Below are 14,106 nucleotides of genomic sequence, written 5' to 3' on the forward strand. Positions count from 1 at the left end.
TAAGCGAGTTTTCCCATGTCTTTGAGTTCAAGAACCTCTCCTAAAGTATCAATAATTGACTGCACCAGAGTGGAAATAGACATGGTCATAATAATGTTATCTACATATGATAAAAAGCAGAAGATTACAAATCTAAAGGCGAAGATGAATTATTTATAATGTAAACCCTAGGTATCTAAATAGGAAAGGAAATAAATGTATAACAAAATATAAAACATTTTAAAATATTAAAATCCGAATAAAACATGGTGAACAACATAATTCGCTTAAATTTTGAGTGAGCTCATTACAACATAATGAATCTTGTAGATCTCGTCATTCTCTTCAAATCTATATATTCCGGGCTCAAAACAGATATGTCAAATCAAAATTGCATCAATCTGCACAGCCCGAAAAGTTCAAAACATCAACTTTCAAAATATGGCCCTAAAATAACATATCAACATGCCAATTACCAATTCTTGATTGCTTGCTGCTTCCTTCTTTTAATTATTGCATGTGAAGTAATGCGGAAAGGAATCCTCTTCGGATTCCTTCCACCTAATCCTCGTCATCAAATAATCTGGACCCTTGAAATTTATTCAACGGCTAAAGTTATTATAACTTTTAAAGTAGGCCCTTATTTTTAGCCGTTGGATCACATTTCAAGGATCCAGATTATTTGATGAGAATGATTAGATGAAAGGAATCCAGAAAGGATCCATTTCCAAGTAACGCAATTCTTGTCGTACATCATGAGTACTTTTGCCACATCATGCCCCATCTACACTCTTAAGTTCTCTATTTCTTAAACCCGAAAAGTGGTCCAAGTTCTCCATTTTTGCTTCTATATTTATCATATATGAGGAGATCGATTAATGATGCAGAGACAGCAGAGGTGGCCAATTTCCTTACGCACATGGTGAAATTGACAAGTGACAAGTACCTTCGAACAAACCACATAATAGTGGATAAGCAAGTTCCTAAAGCCACAAAGTCTAACAATAACTATACATACAATGGTACATAAGAGGATGATCAGGAGAAAAATATTCATTCAATTACTTCGGCTATGAAATGTGTGTTCATTTATATATAAAATAACTAACTGTCAACTAGAAAAAAAAAAAAAAAAACCATCATTATCGTCAACAAAAAGTATCGACCGGATTTCAAACTTCTCCACATTAAATTATGTGTGTATGTTCTATAACAAAAAACAGACGTAATGCACATAACTCATTTTGCTATTTGGAAATGCAAGCAAATGATAGAGAAGAAACACACATTACTTCTAGTAGGCAAATTTTCGGATATCTACCAAAACATCACAGATTGAACTTGATGAACATTTGACTACAACGGACTCAAAACTATCACATAGCCAGTTTTGCTATGAACTCATCATTCACTGCCTTCCTGCCACTGACCAATATTTTCCATATGAAGGCATTTTTTGGATTTATTCTCTCACACACACTCTCTCTCTCTCATATTAATTTCTCTCATACAAGGTTCTGTTGGTTCTTACTTTCCCTTATCATAAGCTTGAGATTCGTCAATCCAATATGTATGGTCACCGTCACACAAATATTTGACACTTGGAGTTTTGCAACCCAATGCATGGCTCGGTTCTTTAGATATTTTGACAGGAAAATTGCACAAATCACCCTCAGCTCATATATGAAATAAGAAAATTTAATGATCATGTGGTGAATTCTGTTACCAATCTCAGTCAAAAATCGAGATTGATGCCCAAGTTTTGTTTGAAAATTGGACATGTAGCTCTCATGCATTGTAAAAATACGTCATTTCTTGTGTATTTTTGCACTTATATGTGCATATTTCATTGAAAAATACTCATATGATGGATTCTGTTACCAATCACAATAAAAGTACATACCCAAATTTTATTAAAAAATTGGACTTGTAGCTCTCATGCATGAAAATACGTCATTTCATGTGTACTTTTGCTGTTGCATGTGACCCTCGCGTTCAACTTTTAGACGGAATTTAAACGCAAACTGGTTTTTTGACTAAGATTGGTAACTGAGGCATACAATTAATACCGAGTATATATAACTTGCTGAGTACAGCAAAGAATTGAAAACCCTAGCAAAAAAACATAGGAAAAACAGAGGAAAGAAAGAGAAATGGAGAAGAAAGAGAGACTACAAAGCTCACTGCTTGGTGTTGCCCTATCCATCCCAAGGCCACATAAATCCCATGCTCCAATTTTCCAAGGTTCTACAACACAAAGGACTAAAAATCACACTCGTCACTACTCACCATGTCCACAGCACCATGCATAGGTCACCATCCACCTCTATTGCATTCGAAACCATTTCCGATGGCTACGACGAAGGTGGGATTCTCCAAGCTGAAACAATTGAAGCCTACTTGGACAGCTTTAAGAAGGTAGGGACAAATACGTTGATCGAGCTTCTCGGAAAGCTTTCGGGCTCAGGGAACCCCGTTGATTGTAATGTTTATGATGCGTTCATGCCTTGGCCTCTAGATGTTGCTAAGAAGTTTGGGATTGGTGAGGCAGTTTTCTTCACTCAGTCTTGTGCAGTGGACAACATTTACTACCATGTCCAACAAGGACTGCTCAAAGTTCTCTGCCTCCTGACTCTGAAATTTTGCTTCCTGGATTGCCACCACTTCAGCCCTTAGACATGCCTTCTCTATTTGTTTATTTGATGAGTGAAAGTTATTGGGTGTATTGGGATTTTGGGTTGTGAGATTGCCAACACTTTGTAAACTCCCATTTGGTTGATAGTGGATTATTGGGTGAGCTCCTACTGCTCCGAGGACGTACTCCAGTTACACTGACTGTTGAGGAACCTCGTTAAAATCTTGGTGTCTTTTATATTTTGTTCTTGCATTTCATTTGATATATTTCTTGTGGGTTAGTTTGAGTTGGTTCCAATTGGTTTGATGCTATCCTAACACAACAATTGGTATCAAAGCACTGGTTGCTCTTGGGTACCGTCTAGTTGCTAAAAATGTCAGACGGGCAAGATGAGAATCCTTTAGGAAGCAGCTTTGGGTTTGCAAGAACTACGGTGCAAAATGCAAAGTTTAAAGTGGAGAAATTTGATGGCACAAACAACTTTAAGATGTGGCAATGTGAGGTCAAGGATGTATTGGCTCAACAAGATATACTTGCCGCTTTGGGAGATAAGTCGGAAGTTATGTCGAAATTGGAATGAGAGAAATTAAATTTGTGGGCTTGCTCCACAATTCGGTTGTGCATTGCAAAAACTCAAAAATATTTTGTGATGCGGGAGACATTGGCAAATGTGTTGTGGAAAAAATTAGAAGACAAGTACATGACGAAGAGTGCGGAGAACCGGCTACACTTGAAGAAAAAGTTCCACCGCTTCCAATACAAAGAAGGTACAAAAATGATTAGACGCCTTGATGCTTTTAATAAGTTGATTGCCGATTTGATGAATTTAGATGAGGATATTAAGGATGAAGATAAGGCCTTAATATTGTTGAATTCCTTGCTGGACTCTTATGAGCATTTTGTTACCACTATTATGCATGGTAAAGAAACTGTGAAATTTGAAGATGTGTCAAATGCCTTGATGAATTATGAAATGAGGCATATAGATAAAAATCATGATAATACCCCTGAAGCTTTATTTGTTAGAGGTAGATTATCGGAGAGGAGATCCTTCTCTAGTAAGAAAAAATCACAATCTCGACCTAGAGGAAATTCTAAAGGTAGAAAAGTTTGGAAAGGGATGAATGTGCTTTTTGTCATAATAAAGGCTATTGGAAGAAAGATTGTCCTAGGTTGAGAACCAAAGGCAAAGTGAGTTCTGAAGCTAATGTTGCTGAGCTTGAAAATGATTTTTCTGATTTTGCTTTAACCGTTTCCTCATCATTTGATTGTGCTACTAAATGGGTATTGGATATGGGTTGTACTCATCATATGACTCCTCACAAGGATTGGTTTTCAAGCTTGAAAGAGTTTGATGGTGGTGTTGTTTTCATGGGAGATGACAATCCTTGCACAACAAAAGGGATCGGTACAGTTCATTTGAAGTTGCATGCTGGCATGGTTAAAGAGTTGACAGGTGTTCGATATGTACCGAATTTGAAGAAAAATCTTATTTCTTTGGGCACTTTAGAATCCAAGGGCTTCAGGTTTCATTTAGATGGGCAGACATTGAAAGTTACTTATGGTGCACTTGTTGTGATGAAAGCTTATCGATGTGGTCATTTGTATCTATTGCAAGGAAGCACCATGACAGGTGAAGCGTCTGTAGTCTCAGAAAATATGGGCACATCTGATTCAGATACTACTAGACTATGACATATGAGATTAGGCCATACTGGTGAAAGAGCTCTACAAGGTCTTCTAAAAGGTGCCACGACTTGTAGGCTTGATTTATGTGAGCATTGTGTCTTGGGGAAGCAAACTAGATTGAAGTTTGGTACTGCAGTACCTCAGACGAAGGGCATTCTTGATTATGTGCATTCAGATGTTTGGGGTCCTACAAAGACTCCCTTTTTTAGTGGTAGACATTGGTTTGTGACCTTTGTTGATGATTATTCTAGAAGGTCTTGGGTCTACACTATGAAGCACAAGAGTGGGGTGTTGAACATTTTCTTGAGTTGGAAGAAAATGGTTGAGAACCAGATTGGGAGAAAGATTAAGATTTTAAGATCGGATAATGGTGGTGAATACACATCCGACCCTTTCTTTAAAGTTTGCAAAGAGAAAGGGATTATGAGGCATTTCGGTGTCCGGGGAACTCCACAACAAAATGGAGTTGTAGAAAGATTGAATCGAACCTTGCTTGAGAAGGTTAGATGTATATTGTCTTAGTCGGGTTTGAGCAAGTCATTTTGGGCAGAGGCAGTTACTTATGCATGTCACATCATCAACCGGTTACCCTCAGCTGATGTTCAAGGTAAGACACCAATGGAGGTATGGACTGGAAAACCTTCTTCTGATTATGACTATATCCGTATTTTTGGTTCACTTACTTATTTTCATGTGATTGAAAATAAACTTGATCCTAGAGCCAAAAAGGCTATCTTTCTTGGTTTTAGTAGTGGTGTCAAAGGTTATAGATTGTGGTGCCCAGAGATGAAGAAACTTGTAATTAGCAGAGATGTGACATTTGATTAAGAAAGTATGTTCAAAGACTCTGAGAAAAATGTGAAAGATGTCCAACAGGTGGAGCTTGCCTCTAGTACTTTAAATCCTATTTCCGCTGTCGAAGCCACTACAAGTAAAGAAGTAGAAGACCATGAGGATCTTGAAGAAGTTGAAGACTCTTTTCAAGATGAAGAGCAAGTTTCACCTCATGAGTCTATTGCCAAGAACAGAGGAAGAAATATTACCAAGCCAGCTCGGTATAATGATTATATTTCTTTTGCTCTTCCTATTATCACTGATGAGATTCCATCCAATTTTGAGGAAGCTATTGAGAGTGAAGAAAATGAGAAGTGGTGCAATGTCATGGGTGATGAGATGAATTCTCTCTTGAAGAACAAGACTTGGGAGTTAGCTAAATTGTCTAAGGGTAAGAAAACTATCGGTTGCAAATGGGTGTATGCTAAGAAGAAAGGTGTTGATGAGAAAAGCAATGTGAGATTCAAAGCAAGATTAGTTGCTAAAGGATATGCACAAAAGGAGAACATTGACTACAATGAAATATTTTCTTCGGTTGTGAAGCACTCCTCAATTCGCATTATGTTAGCTCTTGTTCCATAATATGATCTTGAGCTTGTGCAACTCGATGTGAAGACGGTTTTCCTACATGGTGATTTGAATGAAGAGATCTATATGTGTCAACCGGATGGGTATAAAGTGAAAGGGAAAGAGAATTTGTTTTGCAAGTTGAAGAAATCACTTTATGGCTTAAAGCAATCTCCAAGACAATGGTATTTGAGGTTTGATAAATTTATGAGAGGCCAAAATTATTCTAGAAGTCAATATGATCATTGTGTGTACTTCAAGAAGTTGCAAGATGAGTCTTTCATTTATTTGTTGATATATGTTGATGATATGTTGATTGCCTCAAAGAATGTCGAAGAGATTGAGAAATTGAAGAAGCAAATGAAGAACGAGTTCGAGATGAAGGATCTTCGTGAGGCGAAGAAGATCCTTGGCATGGAGATCATTAGAGATAGAGAGAAGGGTTTGGTATGCTTGAATCAAAGACAATACCTTGAGAAGTTCATTTGGAAGTTTGGAGTTCATGATTCAACCAAACCGGTTACTACCCATTTGGCTCCTCATTTTAAATTGAGTTATCTACAATGTCCTAAAACTGATAAAGAGAAGCTGCAAATGAAAAATATACCATATGCAAATTTGGTTGGTAATTTGATGTACGCAATGGTATGCTCTAGACCGGATATTGCTTATGCAGTTGGTATGGTGAGTCGATATATGCATAATCCTGGTAAAGAGCATTGGCATGCAGCTAAGTGGATATTTAGGTATCTTCATGGTACTCGAGATGTTGGTTTATGCTTTGAGAGGGATGGTTCTGATATTGGTCACTTTGCAGTTGGTTATGTTGATTCAAATTATGCAGGTGATTTGGATAAAAGGAAGTCTACTACAGGCTATGTGTTTACTATGGCTAAAAGGCCAGTTTGTTGGAGGTCCATTTTGCAGTCATCTGTTGCCTTGTCTACCACAGAGGCTAAATATATGGCAGTTTCTGAAGCTATAAAGGAGGCCATTTGGATACATGGATTGATTAGAGATTTGGGGGTTGATCAGAAGCAGGTGGAGTTGCATTGTGATAGTCAGAGTATCATTTATTTGGCTAAGTATCAGGTTCATCATGCGAGAACTAAGCACATAGATGTGCGTTATCACTTTGTTCGTGAAGTTGTTGGTGAAGGGGATATCATTCTCCAAAAGATTCCAACTAAGGACAACCTCGCTGATATGTTGACTAAGGTTGTTGGTGTAGCCAAGTTTGTTCATTGCTTGAACTTGCCTCACATTCTGCCTATATAAAGAAGGCGTTGAGCATTATGAGCTTTGGAGCATTTTGGCTCAGCTTGAGTTATTCTCTTGCTACTTTTGGGAATGGTTTTATGTTGGTTTAGCTCGTCATGAAGCTTTCGGAATTTGGTCAAGGTGGAGATTGTTGAATTATGGCCAAATTCCATTGGGCTTTTCAATAGCCCATTAAGAGGGCCTTTTTATTTTGCCCATGTGAGAGCCACGTGAGGTGGCCTAGGTTTTGATTAGGGCTGCTGCTGCCCTTTTGTTTTAGAGCAGAAAACAGACAGCAGAAAAGAAGAAGAGAGGTGTCGCAGCCCCCATATAAGAAAGAAAGGTGATTTTCTTTCTTTGTTAGTTCTCACTCAATCAAAGTTGTATTTGTTGTATTAGCTTTGAGCTTTGTATAGAGATGAAATTATTCATTATATTTCCTTCTCTATTTGTTTATTTGATGAGTGAAAGTTATTGGGTGTATTGGGATTTTGGGTTGTGAGATTGTCAACACTTTGTAAACTCCCATTTGATTGATAGTGGATTATTGGGTGAGCTCCTACTGCTCCGAGGACGTACTCCAGTTACACTGACTGTTGAGGAACCTTGTTAAAATCTTGGTGTCTTTTATATTTTGTTCTTGCATTTCATTTGATATATTTCTTGTGGGTTAGTTTGAGTTGGTTCCAATTGAAGGAGTCAAGAAGCCTGACCGCTACCGCCATAGAATCGTTGCTCTTCGGTAAGTTTTCAACACAATATAGTTCAAATCCTCTTAATCATGTTCTTGAATTTTACAATATGTATCGTGTTCTTTGCATTTCGTTATTCGAACTCTATTCTTTGAATTTGGTTACCTAATGTAGAAAATGTAGAAAGAGATATTTTCATTGATTAACTTTAATTGTCTATACACAAGAATATATATAGCCACAGAGGCTCATTACATCAGTACCTTATCTTCTACACCTAATTACACAAATACCACAATTAACTATTTACTGTTGTAACTAACTTGTGACTGGTTTAGCTCTCTCAATACACCCCCTCAAGCTGAGCTTGGGATTAACTGAGGAACCAAGAGGAAGCTTGGATTTAAGAAACTGAAATCGACTTTTAGAAAGAGATTTTGTGTGAATATCGGCTAACTGATCTTGACTGCAAACAAAATTAACCTTGATGAGATTAGCCAAAACCAACTCGCGAATATAATGATAGTCGATCTCCACATGTTTAGTTCTGGCATGGAATACCAGATTAGAAGCAAGGGAGATGGCTGAAATATTGTCACACCAGAGGGTAGGAACCTGAGAGTGAAGGAGATCGACCTTCACGATAAGAACCAGTGTAGTGTCCACGAGTAGGACGAAAATTGCGATTGCCTCTGCAAACATTGCGATTGTTTCTGCCTCGATTGGAATTGTAATGGAAAGAAGATTGAAGAGGCTGACTATATGCAGCAAAGGCATGTGGAGAAGGCCTTGGCAGTAAAGGTGCTTAAGATTGGACATAGAACGCCTGAAAGGGCTCAGTAGCAGCAGTGGACAGATGTTGCTTGTGACGAGCCATGGAAATCTCTTTTGTCAGCAACAGACCATGTAATTCATCAAGAGAAGTAGAAGACAAACGCAACATGATGAAGTCAATAAAGGACTTGAATTCATCAGGAAGACCGTGAAGTGTTGCAGCAATTAGATCACGATCATATATAGTGGCGCCGGCAGCATTGAGAGAATCTGAAATTTCCTTGATTTGTTGTAGATATTCCGAGATCGATTGAGAGCCTTTTTGAATTGATTGAAGACGAGAGCGAAGCTGGTGGACATGAGCTTCAGAGACTCCACCAAAACGTTGTTCAAGCTTCTGCCAAAGCTCTCGAGATGTGGAAACACATACTGTGAAAGGAATGAGATCTTCAGATAGGGTCGAGTTTAGCCAGATCAAGAGATTTTGATCTTTTTCAAACCACTGCTCAAATGCTGGATTCAAGGATCGATCAGGAAGAAGTGGAGCCGGACATGGCTTAGTACCGTCGATGAGACCAAGAAGTTTGTACCGGCGTAAAATCGGAGCATATAACGCACGCCATGGGAGATAATTGGTGCGTTTGAGTTTGATTGGCACCATGCTACCAATATTTTGAATCGTAAGAGACATATACGAGTTCTGAGGTTGAGAATTTGCAGAAACATTAGGGTTTGGTAATGGCGGTGAGTTAATCGGAGACGAAGAGTGAGAGGGGGAAGCCATGATATACAAAAGCAAGATTCAAGATTCGAGAAAAGAGAAGTCAATCAAGAAATCGAGCAAGAAATCGATCAAGAAATCGATCAAAGACAGAGAGCACAAAATCAATCAAGAAATGAAATCGGTGAGAAGAAGAAAATCCAAATATCACCGACTCAAAGACGCCATTACCGATCAAGAACAGTGATCAAAATACCAAATCAACGAAGAACTCTGATTAATTTGAACATAAATAAGAGAAACTGAGCGGAAGAAATGGAGGATCAAGGAATGCCGAGAGGCGGTTGGCGATGAAACCATGTAGAAAATGTAGAAAGAGATATTTTCATTGATTAACTTTAATTGTCAGTACACAAGAATATATATAGCCACAGAGGCTCATTACATCAGTACCCTTATCTTCTACACCTAATTACACAAATACCACAATTAACTATTTACTGTTGTAACTAACTTGTGACTGGTTTAGCTCTCTCAATACCTAAATTGTGCCTAATATTTGATGTAGCCAGTGGCTTTGTTGTATGGGTGGCTTATGTGATTTAGGAGTGTTTTTAGTTAATGGGAGACGGGACAAAGGTGTGGGGGCAGCAAAGTCAAGTGGGATTAGGAATTTAGGATAGTAGAGTATTTGCTAATTTATGGGATTAAAAGTCTTCTTTTATTTTTGTCTTGGTGTGATGAAAAAAAAATGGGTGAGTAATTTTAACTCCAATTTAAGGTAATAACATGTGAATTGTTCTCAGGTATATTGGAACTAAATTTTTCATGATGCTCTTTCCTTTTCTTCTCAGTGAAAAAACATACTAAAGCAACAACGTTATGGTGGTGGGAATAAGCGTTCTCAGGTATGTATGGATGTGTGATATGAATTAGGTGACTGATGTTGAAGCATCAGTCAATAAAAAACAGATAGGATCTCAGATATTTTACATTAATCTGTACATAATATTTTTGTTGTCCTCCCTGTATCGGACCAGGATCCTCCTCATCAAAGGGTGTGGGCCATTGGATGAAAATCCAACGGCTACAATTATTATAACTTTAAAAGGACCTCCCTGTTTGTAGCCGTTGGATTTTCATCCAACGGCCCATATCCCTTGATGAGGAGGATCCTCATCCTTAGCTCAGGAGAGGATCCTGGTCCCCTGTATCAAGGTGAGAAAGGCCTTCTTTATTTCGGCCTCAATTATTAATTGAAAACTCATTCATATTTTTTCATAGAAATTTCGTCGTTATGCACTGCTGTTTAATTGCTCTTTTTGGGTTTTCTAGCCAAAACGTAGGTCAGTGTATATTTATTTAACTCCCCTGATTTTCTTTTTTAATTTATTTTTTGTTTTTTTTGTTGGGTGATGCAGTTTAATCGAATCAAGGTTGAATTGAATAATCCTTGAAGTGACAAGAAGGAGCCGACTAAGCAAGTAATACTTCTTAATTACTTACATGTTTTCATTTTAATTTATGATTTGATTGGCCCTTATAGAAATTTTGAGCTCCATAATTGTTGGACCATTGATATGTTATGAGTGTTGATTAGTGTAGGTGTGTAAATATAATGTATGGGTGTTAAGTAATTCAGATATTATCGACGATCTCAGAAGGGAAGGGGTATCCCCTTCTTCTTTTTCTCTTGAACTCTCTCTTATCAAAAAACTAAAGCACGGCCGCCAGTTTTCTTATCCTTTAATTGCCGATCTCCTCAGGTTTGCCTCAAGCTGGCGAAGGAATCAGGGGAACGGAGCTCAGACTATCAGAGGTATATTTTCACATCCCTAAATTTTTATTTTATTTTATTAATTTCAACCGGATCTGGGAATTTCTAAGTCATGGATCTATGAATAGTGTGTGTTGAGTCTCTGAGCATCTCTATTTTTTTTTTTCATCAAATGGTCTCTGTAGTGTCTCTGTGTGTTTGTGCATCCATGTATGAATATGATCTCTGCAAGCTCATTATTGTCCTGGGAAACCACCTAAATTATTGATTCCTTGCTTTCTACGTACAATGTTATCAAGTTCTATTTTCTAATTTTCTGAATTTGGGGTGGAGGGAGTGCTAATATAGTAATTTTTCAGGTATTTTGTGTCTTTTGGGTAACTTTGTGATATGTAGTTGATTTTAGGAATTGATTTATGGTGGAATGCACTGACATAAGTTATTGTTTTTTGTTAATGTAGATGACGGAAATCAACTCGAGTTCAAACTGAAACAATATGATTATTTTGGTTATGGTGAGAACTCAGAACCCTTTCTTAATCTTTCTTGTTTTTGGAATTGAGAAAATGGGTTAATTTTATGATGATTCACCGAGAATTTGTTAATTGTTAATCACTTTAATGCATATGAGATAGGGTTTCTGCTTTGTAAGATCTATTTCTGGTCTTTAGAAATTGCTTGATTTGGTATTGTCAAATGGTATATGAATTTCCATGTTCACTTTGTCAGTATGTTGTTGTAGTAGTTTAATTGGATGCGATATAAGTTGAGGTGCTGACATGAAATCGGACACAGGTAGTTTTCCTCGATTTCGCTGGATAAAGTTGTAGTTTGATTTAGGCTATAAATGATAACCAAATTAAGTTGAATGAGTTGTCACAATCAGAGACGGCTGATGCCATTTTGAACTGGGTTTCTTATAGCATGCATATCCATACTAGCAAGCAAAGTTTCACTTCATTGGTTATTATATTTGATTGAGTTAAACTTGGATTTCGGGTTTTGACTTTTAGTTTGTTTCTCTGTTGCAGAGCTGGCTTCATTTCATTCCAGTGACTCTAAATAGGTCCAAGAACTCACTAAATAGGTAATTGTCTTATATCTTCTTCTCTCTTTGTGTTTATATTTATTTTTCCTGAGTTGTGTTCGAATATGACAAACAAGAACTACAAGGCAGCTAAAAATATCCGGCAATCCATTACCGGTTGAATGATTAATTGGCCATATATCTTGGATTTGCAGCGTTTTCATTTCGGAAACATGGGAGACTTTGTGCATCATGTATATCTGCAATGTATATCCCTTATATATTTATTGTACAAAATAGTAGTTCACTTACACTTTAATTTTATTCATGGTTGTGGTTTTCAAGGTAAATGGTTTATATTGAAGTCTATTTATACTGCAATTTAATTCTATTCGATAACAATTTTAGTTATTTCTGCTCAAATTTTGGTATCTAGAAACGCTTTTAGCCTTACCAAAGCCTTCCCAGACACACTCCTTAAGTTGATCAATCATTTGTTTTGTTCGACATGGCATGTTGCTCTTTAATATTTATGTCTATTTGTTAAAAATTGAATCAATTGATTAGGATGAGAACTTCAGTTTTGGGTATTGTTCCACAAGGACCCTGGTTGGTCATTTATATGTGGGTGAATTTTGCAGTGAAATTAAGGAGAGGATTAAGAAGACCAAGTAAAGAAGAGGCGTGGTTTTGCAATCTATGACTGCGGCTGTGACAAAGCTTTTCATAGTGGTCAGGATGGTAAAGGTTTAAAAATGTCTAATTTTATTCACATGTGTATTCTTTTTCATGTGCATAAGCAAATGTACATGCATAGGCATGGTGTGTATGTTTTTCTTCTTTAATTTACTTTTATTTTTATTGAGATCTGGTCAGTATTAAATTGAAATTGATATTTTAGACTTTACTCCTTATGTGGTTTTCGGAACCCAACATGTGAAGGGTTAATTCTATTTTTAGGTTGAAGGAAAATAGTGTATAATTTGGGAAGTGCTTTCAATTCTACTCTCATCTCTAATATGAATATAGAATACAAACCTGGCCCTGAGTAATCCAAAAGCTAAAATCACACCCTCTTAATCAGAACTTCATTGTAGACGTACTCTCTTTCCCTCTTAATTGCTTCTTAGGGCCTCTTTGTTTTGATTTTCATCATCCAATTTGTTAAATTTCTTGTTAATTTCAGGGTACTACCAGTTTTCTGCTGCCTCTAATTCCACACTTCAGAAAGATATGCCTCTAATTTATGATAAATTTTGCCAATTTGCATCTCTTGATTTGGAAAGGTACAACTCCAATTGCTTTGTTTTCCAAAGCCATCTTAGCATTTGCATCCCCAATTGTAGAACAATAGCTAATCCAATTGCTAATCTTTGCATCCGCATCACCAATTCACCATTATCTTTTGATTTTGAGTGCCTTTATCGAATAGAAGGTAACTACACAGTTTTATATCTTCGATATACAAATATCAGCACTGTTTTCTTTTGTTTACTAAATACATGCATAATCTGTGGTTTGTTTGAACTTTGATAATATGTCAAACTTATAATCTCGCTTTATCTCTTTGTTTGCTGTGCTATAATCTGCCTTCCCCCGCCTTTTCGTCTGTAAAATGTTTGAATATAGTCATATTAGGAGTCTTAATATGATCATTCTTCTATTTCTTAGATTCGAAATGTTTTTAATCTCATTTATTTGGTGTAGCTTTGGTCATTTGTCTAAAATTTAATCAGATTTGGTCCTCGAATTTCTCTGAATTGCTAATGGATTTATTTTCTTTAGAAATTTCAGAAATTCTGGTCGTGAGAGGAAGAAGCTGGTTCCTTGCCATTTTTAGGTATATAATTATGTGCCCTGATTGCATGCTCAAAGCCTAATTAGTTATGTACATTTTTTATTTATCTTTGTAAAGCTTTCATGCTTGGATTTTAAATATATGATTGATTTGTGAGAAATAAATGAAAAAAAGAATCTAGGGGACATTCTTATTTTTGGATTTTCTCCTCTGCATTGTTTCTTGAATGAATTTGGATTAATAGATGCAAGGGTACAACAACAGGTGGGGTGTAAATTAAAGGTCTAGATGTAACCATTTGTGGGTTTAAAATTGATTAGAAAATATGAAAGAATACTGCGTTCTCTGATTTT

At 36.8% G+C, this 14,106-nt stretch overlaps 1 protein-coding gene and 1 long non-coding RNA gene across 2 annotated transcripts; both read left to right on the forward strand.

Moving 5' to 3' along the window:
• The first annotated feature begins 2,283 nt into the window (after nt 1-2,283).
• Nucleotides 2,284-2,655, forward strand: LOC139188638 (flavonol 7-O-beta-glucosyltransferase UGT74F1-like). Its single transcript, XM_070806272.1, has one exon. The coding sequence runs from the start codon at nt 2,284-2,286 to the stop codon at nt 2,653-2,655; it is 372 nt and encodes a 123-aa protein (XP_070662373.1).
• An 8,158-nt stretch (nt 2,656-10,813) lies between these two features.
• On the forward strand, nt 10,814-12,927 carry LOC114827307 (uncharacterized). The gene is made up of 4 exons (XR_003776482.2): nt 10,814-10,970; nt 11,390-11,443; nt 11,960-12,015; nt 12,597-12,927. It is a non-coding gene; the product is annotated as an uncharacterized lncRNA (long non-coding RNA).
• The last annotated feature ends 1,179 nt before the right edge of the window (nt 12,928-14,106 follow it).

The sequence above is a fragment of the Malus domestica genome, chromosome 10 (assembly GCF_042453785.1).
Source record: "Malus domestica chromosome 10, GDT2T_hap1".
In the NCBI taxonomy this organism is placed as follows: domain Eukaryota; kingdom Viridiplantae; phylum Streptophyta; class Magnoliopsida; order Rosales; family Rosaceae; genus Malus; species Malus domestica.

Excerpts from the sequence above, each read along its gene's own strand:
- LOC139188638 (XM_070806272.1), top strand. The coding sequence starts at position 2,284 with ATGCATAGGTCACCATCCACCTCTATTGCATTCGAAACCATTTCCGAT.